Source organism: Cygnus atratus, chromosome 26, assembly GCF_013377495.2.
Source record: "Cygnus atratus isolate AKBS03 ecotype Queensland, Australia chromosome 26, CAtr_DNAZoo_HiC_assembly, whole genome shotgun sequence".
Taxonomy (NCBI): Eukaryota; Metazoa; Chordata; class Aves; order Anseriformes; family Anatidae; genus Cygnus; species Cygnus atratus.
This window is the reverse complement of record NC_066387.1, coordinates 3,959,259-3,972,619: the sequence shown is the minus strand read 5'-3', so window position 1 is coordinate 3,972,619 and position 13,361 is coordinate 3,959,259. Positions and strand designations below refer to the sequence as shown.

At 38.7% G+C, this 13,361-nt stretch overlaps 1 protein-coding gene across 1 annotated transcript in view; it reads right to left on the bottom strand.

Moving 5' to 3' along the window:
- Positions 1-299: 299 nt before the first annotated feature.
- The window catches only part of RANBP3 (RAN binding protein 3), a 45,711-nt gene continuing 32,649 nt past the window's right edge, over positions 300-13,361 (bottom strand). The window contains exons 9-17 of the mRNA XM_035568203.2: positions 11,752-11,871; positions 10,581-10,684; positions 9,264-9,342; positions 8,251-8,353; positions 7,214-7,338; positions 5,780-5,900; positions 4,938-5,080; positions 2,835-3,015; positions 300-1,836 (exon numbers count right to left, since the gene is read on the bottom strand). Of these exons, the coding sequence (XP_035424096.1) occupies positions 1,793-1,836; positions 2,835-3,015; positions 4,938-5,080; positions 5,780-5,900; positions 7,214-7,338; positions 8,251-8,353; positions 9,264-9,342; positions 10,581-10,684; positions 11,752-11,871 (1,020 nt within the window). The 3' untranslated portion in view covers positions 300-1,792. The remainder of the gene's footprint in view (positions 1,837-2,834; positions 3,016-4,937; positions 5,081-5,779; positions 5,901-7,213; positions 7,339-8,250; positions 8,354-9,263; positions 9,343-10,580; positions 10,685-11,751; positions 11,872-13,361) is intronic.

The following is a 13,361-nucleotide window of genomic DNA, read 5'->3' as shown; positions in this document are numbered from 1 at the left end:
GAAAAGTGTGTTTTCATAAAATAAAGGCAATAAGGGCTGTTTTGATCTTTGAATAAGTTGAAAGTTGCTTTTGTGCTGCAACCTAGGTTTTCATTTTCAATTCATGCCACATTAAAATAAATTGGAAGGGGAAGAAGCATTAAAATGGTGCATTTAGACCTCCTTAATCTAAAGGAGAAAAGGCAAGCAAATGAGAAATTATCTAGTAGTAAACTACTTATAAAGAACATAGAACATTTTGGGGAATTTACAGAAAAATGATGCAGTCACTGTCTTAGGTGACTACCAAACTCCAAGTGTGCTCCATAACACCAGATGTTTTAATAACAAAATAAAACTCAACTTTCACACAAAAGGCCCAAATGATCAGAAAACGTCCAAAGTAAAAAAGTGAGTTACGGTTACAGCAGGAGTACTTCAGAATTACACACAGGAAAACACATTCTTGCTTTTATTTTGGTGGAACAGAATACAATATCCTTCAGCCCAAACTATTCAAAGCTGGCAATATTACCTTTTTTCTTCATGCTGCAAGACTTCAGGAAACAGAATAAGGACAGGAAGGGTTAAAAGTTAATTTTCTATTTAAGGCCGTTAATTCAGCAAGATATTTAAAAATGTACTCAACTTTAAGCATGAATAGTTGCATTGACTTCAGTAAGATTATTCACATGTAGTTAAGTCAGGCAAGTGCTTAAATGGCTTGTTGAATCAAGCCATTAAATGAGAGCTGCTTTATTATACAGATTTATTTTAATGGCTGACCAAGCTCATTACATGAGCCTATTTTATTCTTCCAAGGGCTAACAGCTGCTTCCTCATCAACTTTTCTGAAGGTGTAACCTGTATGCCTCCCTACACTTTACTGTAGCCACAGAAACATATAATTTTCTAATAAAAATTGTATGCAACATCTATTATATATAGTGGCTTAGCTCTCCCTTAAATAGTAACAGAAAAGAACAGTACAAAACAATAGTTTCACTTTTTCAACACACAAGAGCATCTTATTGAAAAACTAAAATAAAAAAGTATCACCACAATATAAATCCCCAAATAATAATAATGAAATGGGAAGAAAGAAAAGGAGTTAGCAAAATGTCCTGTGGACTTTAAAGTCTCTTATTAACGCATTAAAAAAGCTTCTCTGGTGAATCACAATGTTTTGTTTCTTTCTGTTTACAAACCCACTAGACAGGGAACAACGGTGTCCACAACCTACGTTGGGATTAAAAGGTAAAAATGCAAGCTGCCCCATCTGCAGTCCAAAAAGAGAATGAACCCAAAAGGGCAGTCAGTGAGCGTAGGAACTGGTGAGGACCCAGTTTCCCTGCAGGTGGCAGAAACTCATAAGGGGGAGTAGGGGGTTACCAAAGCAGAATTCATGTTGGAACCGTGTTGGAAAGTTCTATCTCGGAGGCCTGCAAGACATGAACTACTGAAGAAACAGTCAAAAGGTCCCAATGAAAAGCTGTGACAAGCTGTAATGTGCCATTTTAATTACAAGGAAGAGGGGAAATGTTTGGTTGTTTTTTTTTTTTTTTGGCTCATCAATATGATGAGCTTTCACGTCCCAAACCACATTCAGGTAGTTTCCAAGTCTGCTTTTTTTTTTTTTGTATGGAATCTACTGATCCAGACCAAAAAACCAAACAAACAGAACAGGGATGCACAGTTCTTAAGTCCTGGAGCCTTCAACACTGCCTGAAACAATAGCTGGCCTGGGGTATCCAGAGAGATGCCTGCAAGATGGTGTTCATAGCAGCCTTGCAAGCAGATCGGCTCACATCTGCTATGTGCTGCCAACATTCTGCCCGTCACCTTCGTCATTAGGACCTGAAACAGACAATAGTTTTGTTATATCTTTTTTCTTGCCTTACACTAAGGGACCTCACTTGAGAAGCCTACAGATGTCTCACATTTAGGATTTCAATGACAGATTAGAATGATAGTTGCTTCTCTCCCCCCTCCCTCCAACTGACATATTCCCTCTACAGATTAAGTTCTGTCCACTGCAAAATTTTATATTCTTGACTAGTCTGGTTTTGGGATCCCAGTAGCACCCCAGAGCTCAGTTTCCAGCCTAAGTCCACACACTGTGTTTTTTTGTTTTGTTTTAAGTATTAGTATTATTAGTATTTTTTCCCAGCAGTGAGTCAGGTTGGAGCACTGATCTCAGTAAAAGATGGGATGTATTAAGCTGTAGGAAGGCAAAGCGCAGACAGTTTGAGGTCAGAAGGAAACCTTCCTCACACTGATGATTGGTGTTTTTTTTTCAACTATGGCCTCTCTGCGTACGATGAAAGCAATTACACTCTTTCCACTTCTTTTTGTAAACCTTCTGCTTTCCAAATAGCATTCTACTCAAAGGTCAGCCTGGAAGACTGGTGGTCTTGTTGGTTTTGTTGTTGCTGTTGCTGCTGCTTTGTTTTTTTTAAAGTGCAAACCTTGGCCATGTGGAAGGCAAAACAAACTCAAAACCACCTTTAAAGGTCCTACAAACAAAGCTAGAACTAATTGAAGCATAGATCACTTCTGCTAATCCATGACATGTAACTCGGCAGACAGAAGCAGCAGCCGTTTTACCAGTCTGGAGAAGTAACTAGAATCACAGAATGGCTTGGGTTGGAAGGGACCTCACAGTTCCAACCCCCCTGCCACAGGCAGGGATGCCACCCACTAGATCAAGTTGCTCAGGGCCTCATCTAACCTGGTCTTGTACACCTCCAGGTCAGAAGCATATCTACAGCGTACAGAGAGGACAAACAGTCTGCCTTAAACAACAACAAAGGAAATGTATGGAGAGGAAGAAATCCCATGTCTTTCTTGCTTACCACTTCCAACTGATCCTGAAGGTGCAAGGACATCATCATCACTGTCTTCCTCGTTTGATTGTGTTACTTCTGGCTCAGGTGCTACACTCTTGACTTCTTGTTCTTGTTCCACTCTACTCCGCAAAGCCAAGATCCGGTGGTGTAATGCAGCATACAACTGCCCTGTATCTTTAGAGCTTGCCTACATTTTTTTTTTAAATATTCAGAAACAAGAAAAGGTGCAAGGAATTACAACAGAATAAAGCATTTACTTAATCTACAACAGTGAGGCCAAGTTTCACAAGCTACTTTTCAGTTTTCTCATATAGGCATTTTTCAACCTAAGTCACAATGGGTTGTGGTATACATAGTAAGATGTTAGATATACTCAATCCTGATGTTTAGAGTATATTCCCCTCTGCTCAGCACCAGCCTTCTCTGGATAACATAACTAGTACTCGCTGATTTTATATAAGCTTCTTCACCCAGGTGTCATACAGCTTTCCTGACACCCCCAAAAAACCTTGAGATAAAAAGATCTTTTCATTAAAAAGTTTGGTTTGCACAGATTTTCCAGGTTTGTCAATCATTCAGCTTCACATATTTGTTAATCATAATCAGGTCATTCAACTGTTTCATAATACATCTACATAAAATTTCAACGTACGATATACTGAGAAAACTGAATGGGCATGCAAGCGGGCAGGTGGTAGGTTGGTGGTTGCTTTTTTGTTTGTTTGTTAAAAACACACACACAAAAAAAAACAACTCTCATAAGAGAGCCATCAGTTCCATAGAACAGCATTTGTGACTATCTGTCCAGAGTATTTCTTCTCTTACTCTAAAAGCGGTTTATGTCCAATTTACAGCTTCAAAAAGAGCAATTTTTAGGCCTGTCAAACTAAGTATTCTGTGAACATTATAATCAATTTAAAAGAACTCTTTTATGAAGCTCTGTATGCACCATGTCAATGAATTCCTCACATTAACTACTATTACCTTTACCCAAAGTTAACTTTAAGGAAACAATTTCACTACTTAGATTACTTCATAAAAAAAATTGTTTCCACATCCAGCCCAACCTGTCACTTAAATCAGTCACCACTGTATTTGCAAAATTCCCCTGAAGAGAGCTGCAGTGCAATCAATTATTCCATACAAGGTATTTTTAGAATTGATTTTAAAAGTTAATACTGAATAACCTGATGACTTGTCAAGTCTAGAGGAAAGTGGTGAGAAAAGTTAACCACTCATTTCAGTGCTTTTTCTTCATCACTGGGTATTTGGTACCTAATACCAGACTCTGGGATTCCAGATACCCAGTCCTACAAACCTAATGTCACAAGAGAAGCTTTTTGTTGCTGTTCTCTTAATTTCTGGTCCACTTTAATTCTTTAGCAACCCCTTCTGTAAAACCAGTATAAGTCAAAATAATGTGTTCAGACCTCTCAAATCTGTAAGTGTTCTTGGCAGGCATTAGGGAATGACCCCTCTTTCTTGCTGACTGCATTATAATCTCTCAAGTGTTTTAGTAATTCTAATTGGCATTCCTGGTTACCCACTTAGCAAGCATCAAAATCACTTTAACTGTCCTGCTACTGCTTGGTATAGTCTGCATTAAAGGAAAATCAAAGCAAAACATGTTACCCTTAACTAGTAACATACTGTTCTTGACAGATATTCAGTGTTTCACTTTTAGTGAGTGTCTGTGCATCCACCCTCAATGTAGATTGACAACAATAACTTTCCTGTACTACAAATTGCGTAAGAATTTGAAACTTAGGTTTCATTACACAGAAAACTATGAAATTCCTATTTTCCTTTGATAATAGAAAATGATCAGCATTAATCTTATACTGCAATTATAGCCTGAATAGATGTGAAACAGATTCCACAACTCCATGGTAAATGCTTTGGAAAAATCAGGCTTCCTAGAGCAGCCTTTATGTGGCACTTCTTCAAAACTAGTAAAGATTTTCAGAGAAGAAAAGTCTGTTAAGCCCCGTGTCTTGGGAGGGGGGCAACAGGGTGTGGAGAAGAATGGAAACGTTAGCTCAACTGCAATTTAAGCAAGCACCAATTTCAGGAGAGAGATTGTAAGAAGTGTAAACCAAAACTACTCACTGATATAAGAAAAACTTTAACTCCCTGGTCCTCTGTATCCATGGCAGTGATCCGGATACTCTTCTCACTGGCTTTATCGATCTGCATCTGAGCCCAGAGCTTGGTATTTAAGATTAACCTGAGACTCCCCTGAGTCCTCATCACTAAAGCAAACATACAAGATCCATCAGGTGGAAAAAGGCACAACAGGAACACAAGAATAGCCAAAATGGCTTTTTGTGTGTGTATGCTGTGAGGCTGGAGCAAGGGGAGGAGAGAGGAATTCTTAAGTCTCCTCTACAATGAATAAATATCAAGGGAAAGCCTTTGAAAGAGAAGTCTTGTCATGAGTGTTCAGAAGAAAGTAGGCTATTAAAGATTATAAAACACGTCTAAAGATATTTAGCCCAATGGCTCACATGTTTAATACATCAAAGTTCAGTGGTCAGATCTGAGCTGATAATCTCAGGTTAATGCACCTTCCTGAAGGTCTGAAAAATTGTGCAGTATCCAAAGAGACTTAACCCCACCCCCAAGTGCCCAGTCCTTAAGAGCAGAGAGCCCAGATCTGAAGAAGGTTGCCATACATTTCTAGTCAAATATTCTAGTTGGCAAATACAGCTTGCTTTTAGGGGGAATTAAAAAAAAATGGAACATTTGCTACAATAGGAGAATATAGGCAAATATCCCATCCCGTCTTTGGAGGAAATGGTCATAAAATAAAGCAAGAGAAAAGGGCCAAACTTCCTTCTGAGTTGCTGTAGCTAACATGACCTAAAGCAGATGCTATTGTGTGTCATGGAAACATCCTATGCAATTACACAGACTATCATACAGTAACTCTTTTCCCGAGTTCCTCTTACCCAGCCGAGACTGTAATGTTCCATCGTCCGCTGAAGCCATATCATTGAGTCTAAGAAGTCCTCGACCTCTTTCTACCCAAGATTGAGAGTTTTTATCAAATACAAACAGCTTGCACTGAATCTGTAACAGAAAATATCTCTATAGCATAATGGTTGATTTTCAAATTCTGTATTTGAATTTTAAACTGTTTTAGCTGTGTCATCATCCCTTTTGCAATAAGTCTCTCAAAATATGCTAACTGGTATCAGAAGGTTTTATTAATGGAAATTAGATAATCTTAGAGAATATCTATGTTCAAGATCAAACAACAAGAATGATTTTCAGAGTTACTCTTCAAACCTTCACATCCCATGTTCCTCACATGTGTGCATGCACCAGGTGGTATATATATTTGCTTTCCCTCTGTTTCTCTGTCTTCCTCTGACACAGAACACCCAGCTCTGTATACTTAATTTGTGCCATATTAATGTTGTTCTGTCTGTACAAGTCCCATTCAGTATTCCAGTGTATTAAGTATCACAGGGAAAAAGAAGAAAAGTTGGGTGAGAGGACTATTAAGCTACAACATAACAGAGGACTGATTTGCATGAGTAAGTATATTACTGCTAAAATTTTCAAGTTGTGGTTTTCCTAAGCAAAACAGGACACTCCCATCTTGCTATTATTATAGATTATATCTTGCTTGGTCTGAGAAAACAAACATTATGATTATTTTGTACAATAATACAACTTCAACTGATATGCATTAGTTACTGAAAAAGTACATCTGTTTGGTATCAGAAGAGACCAAAAAGTCATGGCAAAAAACTATCCAATAATAATACCCCACAGTCTAATTCGGGTGCCAAGAAACATAAAAGATCAAGAAAAAAAACCAAACAGAGTTACAAAGGGAGGAGGAAAAGAGGTATATACCTTTCAGATTCACAGCAAAACCTTGCTGGTTTCTCTTAAAGACACACTGAAGTTAATAAGTAAATTTAAGGTAATGAGTAACTACAAAGTTAAATAAATCACTGAAATCAGAAGTCTGAGTCATAACAACATCTTTTTAAAATGTCACTAATTCAAGCAAATACCCTCAAAATAAATTCTTGAGTACTGTTTTTTATTGTTTCTGCCAGGCATAATGGCCCATTCTGAGTTTTAAAAAAATATTCAGCAATACAGTAAGTATAATTGTTTTGCGATTAATTCAAGGAAGTATGCTTAAGATTTGTCTGGGTTGTCCAAATGCTGAAATTTATCCGGAAAGAGGAAATTAAGAAACAACAGAGTAAGGATCTGATAATAAATATCCAAAGTCTGCATTCTAACACATGAAAGCACATCAGAGATAAAGAAGATGGCTCAGCTGAAGGAACAGGTGGTACCCTGGACACCCATATTAATCCCCACAAGCTCAAAGCTCCCCTACATTATCAGTTTCTTACCTGTAAAACATTACTTTCGGCTTCCTCCCCAGTAATCACTTCTACCTTCGCTAATAAACACTTCCTTGCTGTTGCTTTAGTATAGGCTGCTGCAGACTCTGCCAGTGACTCTGAAATATTATTCGCTGAACAAAATTTTGAAAGTTTATTTTGAGAACGATTAGCTTATAATTATATAGGATTTCTAAAGTTCTCACAAGTAAACCAGAATTTAGAGAAAAAGTACAGAAGAGGGACAGGTACAGAACATTAGAAACAGGCTTTAAGTTTAAAGCAGAAGTTAAAGCCTGCCCTTTCAAGCCTCGTTTTATACACACAAGAAGATGCAAAGCACAGAAGAAAGAAGTTATTGAAAATTTTGTTCCCACATAAAATGTTTTTTTACATACAACTACGCAAAACCTTTACTAACTCATATACACCCACATATCTGTAGGTGTTCCAGCAGTACTAATACTGCTACCAGCTAGCTACACTGTTGTGCCTACATATGTATGGCATGATTCATTTTCCAATTTTACATTGGCCCACAAGCAGTTTGCTGGAGAAAACCCACTGCTCCCAAAATTTCCAGAAAATCTTGCACATCTGAAGAGTCACAGAGGTCTAGAATCCAGCAAACAATTTTTGGTTGAAACAACACATTTGGTACACCCACTCAACACAACATACAATCATTGGAAGTGTAACAGAATTGTTAAGAAATGGTTTGCAACATTTCTTCTACACTCTAGAGGTCCAAGTATCTTCTCTGTTAAAACCTGCTTTCATTGCTGAAGACAATCCTAATATTGCAGGAAAAAAACACATGAAAAAGACAGCATAACCTGTATGTGTTTAATAGTAAAGACAGAAGCACAAGAGTATCTACAGCATGCAACACGTAACCCCCCCAAGCCCCAAAAGGCTCTGTCTTTGGTTAGAAGAGACAATAAAGGCAACATTAGATGTTTTTATAAAGTAACAGAATATTGAAAACTTCAGTCATTTAAACAAGGCTTAACTACCATTCCTAAAAAAAATGTTTTCTTTTTCACCTTTCTCTGGTGTGGCTTCCTGAGAAGATGATTCGGACCCAGACTCTGTAGCAGCATTCTCCTTATTACTCTCTGTGCTACCTTCATTTGATTTTGGTGGACTCTATCACAAATAGAAGATGAGGTAAACAGAAGAGAAAGCATACGCTAATTTTAGTTTTGCAGAAGACTAGTCATCAATCACTGAGGGAGGCCCTTAGTGTTTATAAACCATGTGGCAAGAGAAGAATCCCACAGATGACATCCTTTCACAGTAAAAGCTGTTTTACTGCCCCAGCCAAGGAATTAAATGGATCCTGACCTAAAAAAAAACACTTCAAATTATTTTGTCCTCAACTGAAACCAAATTTCAACCCTTAATTTGAGGTTATGTCCAAACAAAGCTAACTAATTTCAGCTACAGTTCAACTTGAGACATACTTGCCTGACTACCCTGCTCAATGGTTAGATAATTATGAATGCACGGTATTAAGTGCTTCCCTTTTGCACCATCATAACAATAAAACAGAAGTAGGAAACACTAAGGCACTAGAAATTATACCTGGGGGTTGGTAAACAGTTAAGCACAGGATTTCCTGAGTTGTACCTCAGTACTGAGGTAGTTGTCTTACTGCTGGACTTGAAATCCCATCATTCGGAGCACCATGTAATTGAATTTCTGTCAATGTAGTTATAGTGAAGAAGCCATCGAAAGGAAGCAAGCTGTGCCATATTTAAACTGCTTGGATTTGAGAACCACGTGCACCACAGAGAAGGCATTCTATCTCCTTCCACTGGCAATGCTTGGCAGGGAAATCCTGGAGGGCACTGCAGCAGCACCCAATAGTTCATACAATGAAACCCCCAGATTTCACTCAGTTACCTACATGGGAAACCACTGAAAGGAATCTGTGCTCCAGTGACAAGTATGTTTAAATACTTGTAATACTTGTATATTGCACATTTCCTGAGTGAGAATCCGTAACACAAACTTCACAGAAAATCAGAACACTTCATAAAAAGTGGATACTCACTAGGACACGCTCACTCATGTTCTGTCCAAAAACAAACTTGTTGCTAGATGCATCTGCACTGTTTGTAGAGTTCTCTATACTAGAGGGGAAAAAATGTTTCTGTAAGTCAAGAAAATACCTGTTTATCCTCTACAGATCAAATTCCTCAAAAAGCGAGCAACTATTACTGACTTTAAAAAACTAACTATTGGTTTCCATAGAAACAAAATAAAAAATTAATTTAACTTGGTAACATGAGAGCATGTATCATTTTTACAGAATGAGAATTATCTCAGAATAATGGCAAATGATTTTGTCACTGTAAATATTTTCCCTCTGTATATCTAATTACTTATTAAGCAATGCTGAATGCTAAGCAAGGGCTTACTATTTAATCACATAGCATACTTTTTTAAAAACAGTATTCTACATGCACAGCAAACTCAAACCACTACACATTCTTAGGTCAATTTTCTCAAAAAGTCAGGGAAAGAACTGAAACAATAACAGCTGCAATATCAAAACTGAAGCAACAGTAGCAGGGATGAGCCATGCCTTTTCTTGGACCAGCTGCAGCGTTACAGACTTCCCAAGAAGTCTCACAATCAAGACTCATCCCTCTCATTTTCCTTATAGAAGAGCAACCTCCCACACGTGACATTTTTATTAGAAGATTTTAAACCCCTATTTATGAAGGGCAACAGCTTTACTACCATTTTACAGACTCAAAAATTGAACAAGTCATTGTTCATCCATCTTCCCTGCATGCATACCTCTCTAAAAGTTAAGTTCCGCTCTAATGTTCAGGTCCAAGAAGGAATATTCAATGACTGATAATGGAACTGATACACTTCCAGAACAGATACTACATGCCTACCAACAGGCAGGGAACTTCATGCAACTGATCAGCAAATCTGAAGGTTAGAAGTGTTTCAAATGAGCAAGGCAATAAACTAGAGGCTCTATAACTGCCATTACACTGTAAGATCACCAGGAAAGATGGCCCAAAAACCAAAACTGTTTTGGGACAGCCAATTCCTTAGACCTTCCACAGGTAGGCATGAACAGGAAGACAACGTCCTGGAGACTCTCATGAAATAAAGACATCCAAAGTGCACAGCTGAACTCACGTTACGAATACACCTGTTTTGCAGAAGGAGCTGTTCTGTGTAACCATGATCAGACAGAAATTAAAGACAAAAATAGTTCAGAAAAAAATCTGAAGCTTGCTACCTCCTTTCTTCGGAAGCCTGGGTTCCCACTGACCCAGTTATAATCCCAGCATCCGAAAAAGAGCAGAATCACAAATAAAGGATATAGGATTCTCTGTAGTCTCACCTGGAACTGATGTACTGTAGGAAATAATTTGTTGCAGAAGGCGTGTCTGATGTCGGAATGCCAGCATTCTGCACATCGGCAGTTTCATCGCTTTCATCTCCTAACTACAAAAACAGTATTTATTAAGGCAGCTTTAACTATGAATCACAAAAATTTCAGCTCTTTTCTCCCTCAAGTAAAAGTTGTATCCACAAGCACTTTCTAAAATAAAATAAGATAACCCCATATCTCCGTACTGCACTTTTTCTTTTGTTACGCTAGAAAACCTGTACAAACTTGTATTATGAGGGGGTACAAACAATCTAACCCAAATACTTCATGCACAGATTTGAACCTGTGCTGCCCTGTTTTTCTTATTTTTTCTGTGAAACCCTGGTTGCATAGGAGCATCTTAGGAACACATTTCAACTTAATTCTAACCCAAAAAGTGAGAGAAAATATTGTGCTGCACTGATCTGTTAGAGTAGGTCTAGAGGAGGGCCTAGAAGATCATCAGAGGGCTGGAGCACCTCTCCTATGAAAAAAGGCTGAGAGAGCTGGGGATGTTGAGCCTGAAGAAGAAAAGGCTCGGGTGTGACCTTATTGCAGCTTTTCAGTACTTAAATGGGGACTTAGAAAAAAGATGGAGAGCAACTTTTTGCTAGGGCAGACAGTGACTGGACAAGGGGGAATGACTATAAACTAAAAGAGGGGAGATTTACAGTAGAGGTTAGGAGGAAATTCTTCACTCAGAGGGTGGTGAGGCACTGGAACAAGTTGCCCAGAGAGGTTGTGGATGCCAAATCCCTGGAGGTGTTCAAGACCAGGTTGGATGCGGCTCTGGGCAGCCGGCTCTAGTGGTTGGCAACCCTGCCCAGGGCACAGGGGGTGAAACTGGATGGTCTTTAAGGTCCCTTCCAACCCAAGCTGCTCTATGATTCTGTGATTTGTAACAGTAACAGGAGTTTACTAAATAACTGGAAGACCAGTTTTTACTAAGCAGCCAGCTGAACTGTGTACACAGTTTTGGATTTGGCAAGCATGCAAGGAAGTTTTAACCCCATTATATAATGGTTTTGAATAACTTTATAAACAGTGTGCAACACTCATGCCAACAAATAGTCAAGTCCAGTGTTTCTTATCCTCACTTAAATAAATCAACTCCTAGTCAAGATAACAAGCATGTGTTTACCTTAACTCTATCTCTTAAGTTTTGCCCAAATACAAATGCTTGCTGTGCATTTAACTCTGCCTTCTCGCAGCTGTCATCATCTGAACTGTTGTTGGGCTCTTTTTTCTGACATTCTCCCGCCTAAAGAAAGAAATTGAAAATCTTAGTCTAGATAATTAAAATCATTTTCTTTAAGCAAAAAATGAAGGTTATGATATGGTGAGTCACAGTCATTTACAATGCCAAGCCAAAAAAATCTTCAGAGCTACAAGGCAAATTTTACATTTAAAAAACTGTTGTTGTTCAGAGAATCTTTCTAAAAGAAACACAGAATAGTTAAGGGATCTTTAAACACCATTTCGTTCAAACTGTGCTCAAAGCAGTATCAACTTCAAAGTTATGCTAGGCTGGCTGCCTAGGACATTGTACAGTCAAGTTTAAATACAAGTCTAAGGATGGCAGCTCTAAATTGTGTGGCCTGTTTCAATGTCTGAACGGACTAAATTCAATAATTTTGCCCTACTATCCAACTGGAGTCCCCTTTTCCCATGCTTGCCTTTTTTTTTTTTTTTTTGATAGGCACTTCCAGGTTTCATTCCATCTCGCTCACACTAGATGCAAGCCCCCAGCTACACACGATATACGTGATGCAGCCCACCAAGTGGCAAGTAAAAGGGGAATGGTCACTTTTCTTAACCTGTTGGCTACAGTCTTAGGGAAACAGCCCAGCATGTTATTTGTTTTAAAGTATGCACCCCTCATTCACATTCAACGCTGTCTCATAGGACATTAAGGCTCTTGAACTTTTGTAGTGCTAAAGGCCTTCTATCTGTACCTCTGCATTGAACTTTCCACCTGCAGCCGCCAAGACAGGGGCATAGCTGGGCAGGTGCCCTGCTACGGCTATGCTCAGTGTGGCATCAAAAAGCAATCTACTCTCTAATGAATCCACAAAAACGAATCCCCAGACAAAAAAACAGTACAAAAATCACCGAACATCTCCTTATGCCCTCAGTCACTGTATCATAAGATACCAGTAGTTAGCTCCACACCTACTGGAAAGAATGGACTAGACACTTTGCACAGAACACAAAAGGATCTATTCCACTGCTTTCCCTTCAAAATACCACATAACTTTTTATGCACTTACATGCCTTTTCCCCTAGCTCAAATTTTTCAGCCCCTCATTACCTCTGCTCTCCTTCCATCATTTCCCGTATGGAATTTACTTGCTGCCTCTGGGGTTTTACTAATTATCACCTCCAATTCTATCAGCTCTAAACTTTTAAGTGTCACTCATTCACTTCAGTTTCTTGTATGCTTTCTATCTTCACATTTCCCAACACCATTCTACATTCAATTGTTAGAAATCAAGGTAGTACCAGTAAAGCTGTCCATGGGTAGGTGACGGCTTTTTGCTAGGCAGTCTGAGAAGGAAGACTGAACACACAGTGTAAACTGCTCAGTGCCCCTTGCTCAAAACCAAAGCTTCTTCAGACTGGAATAGGAGTTCTGTAAATACTTCCTAGACTCTGGCCTGACAGAAGCAGCAGACCTGGCAATGGCTACTGGATGTTAAGACAGCTTTTCTCCCCTCAAAGAAGAAAGTTCCCTGAAATTCTCCCCACGCA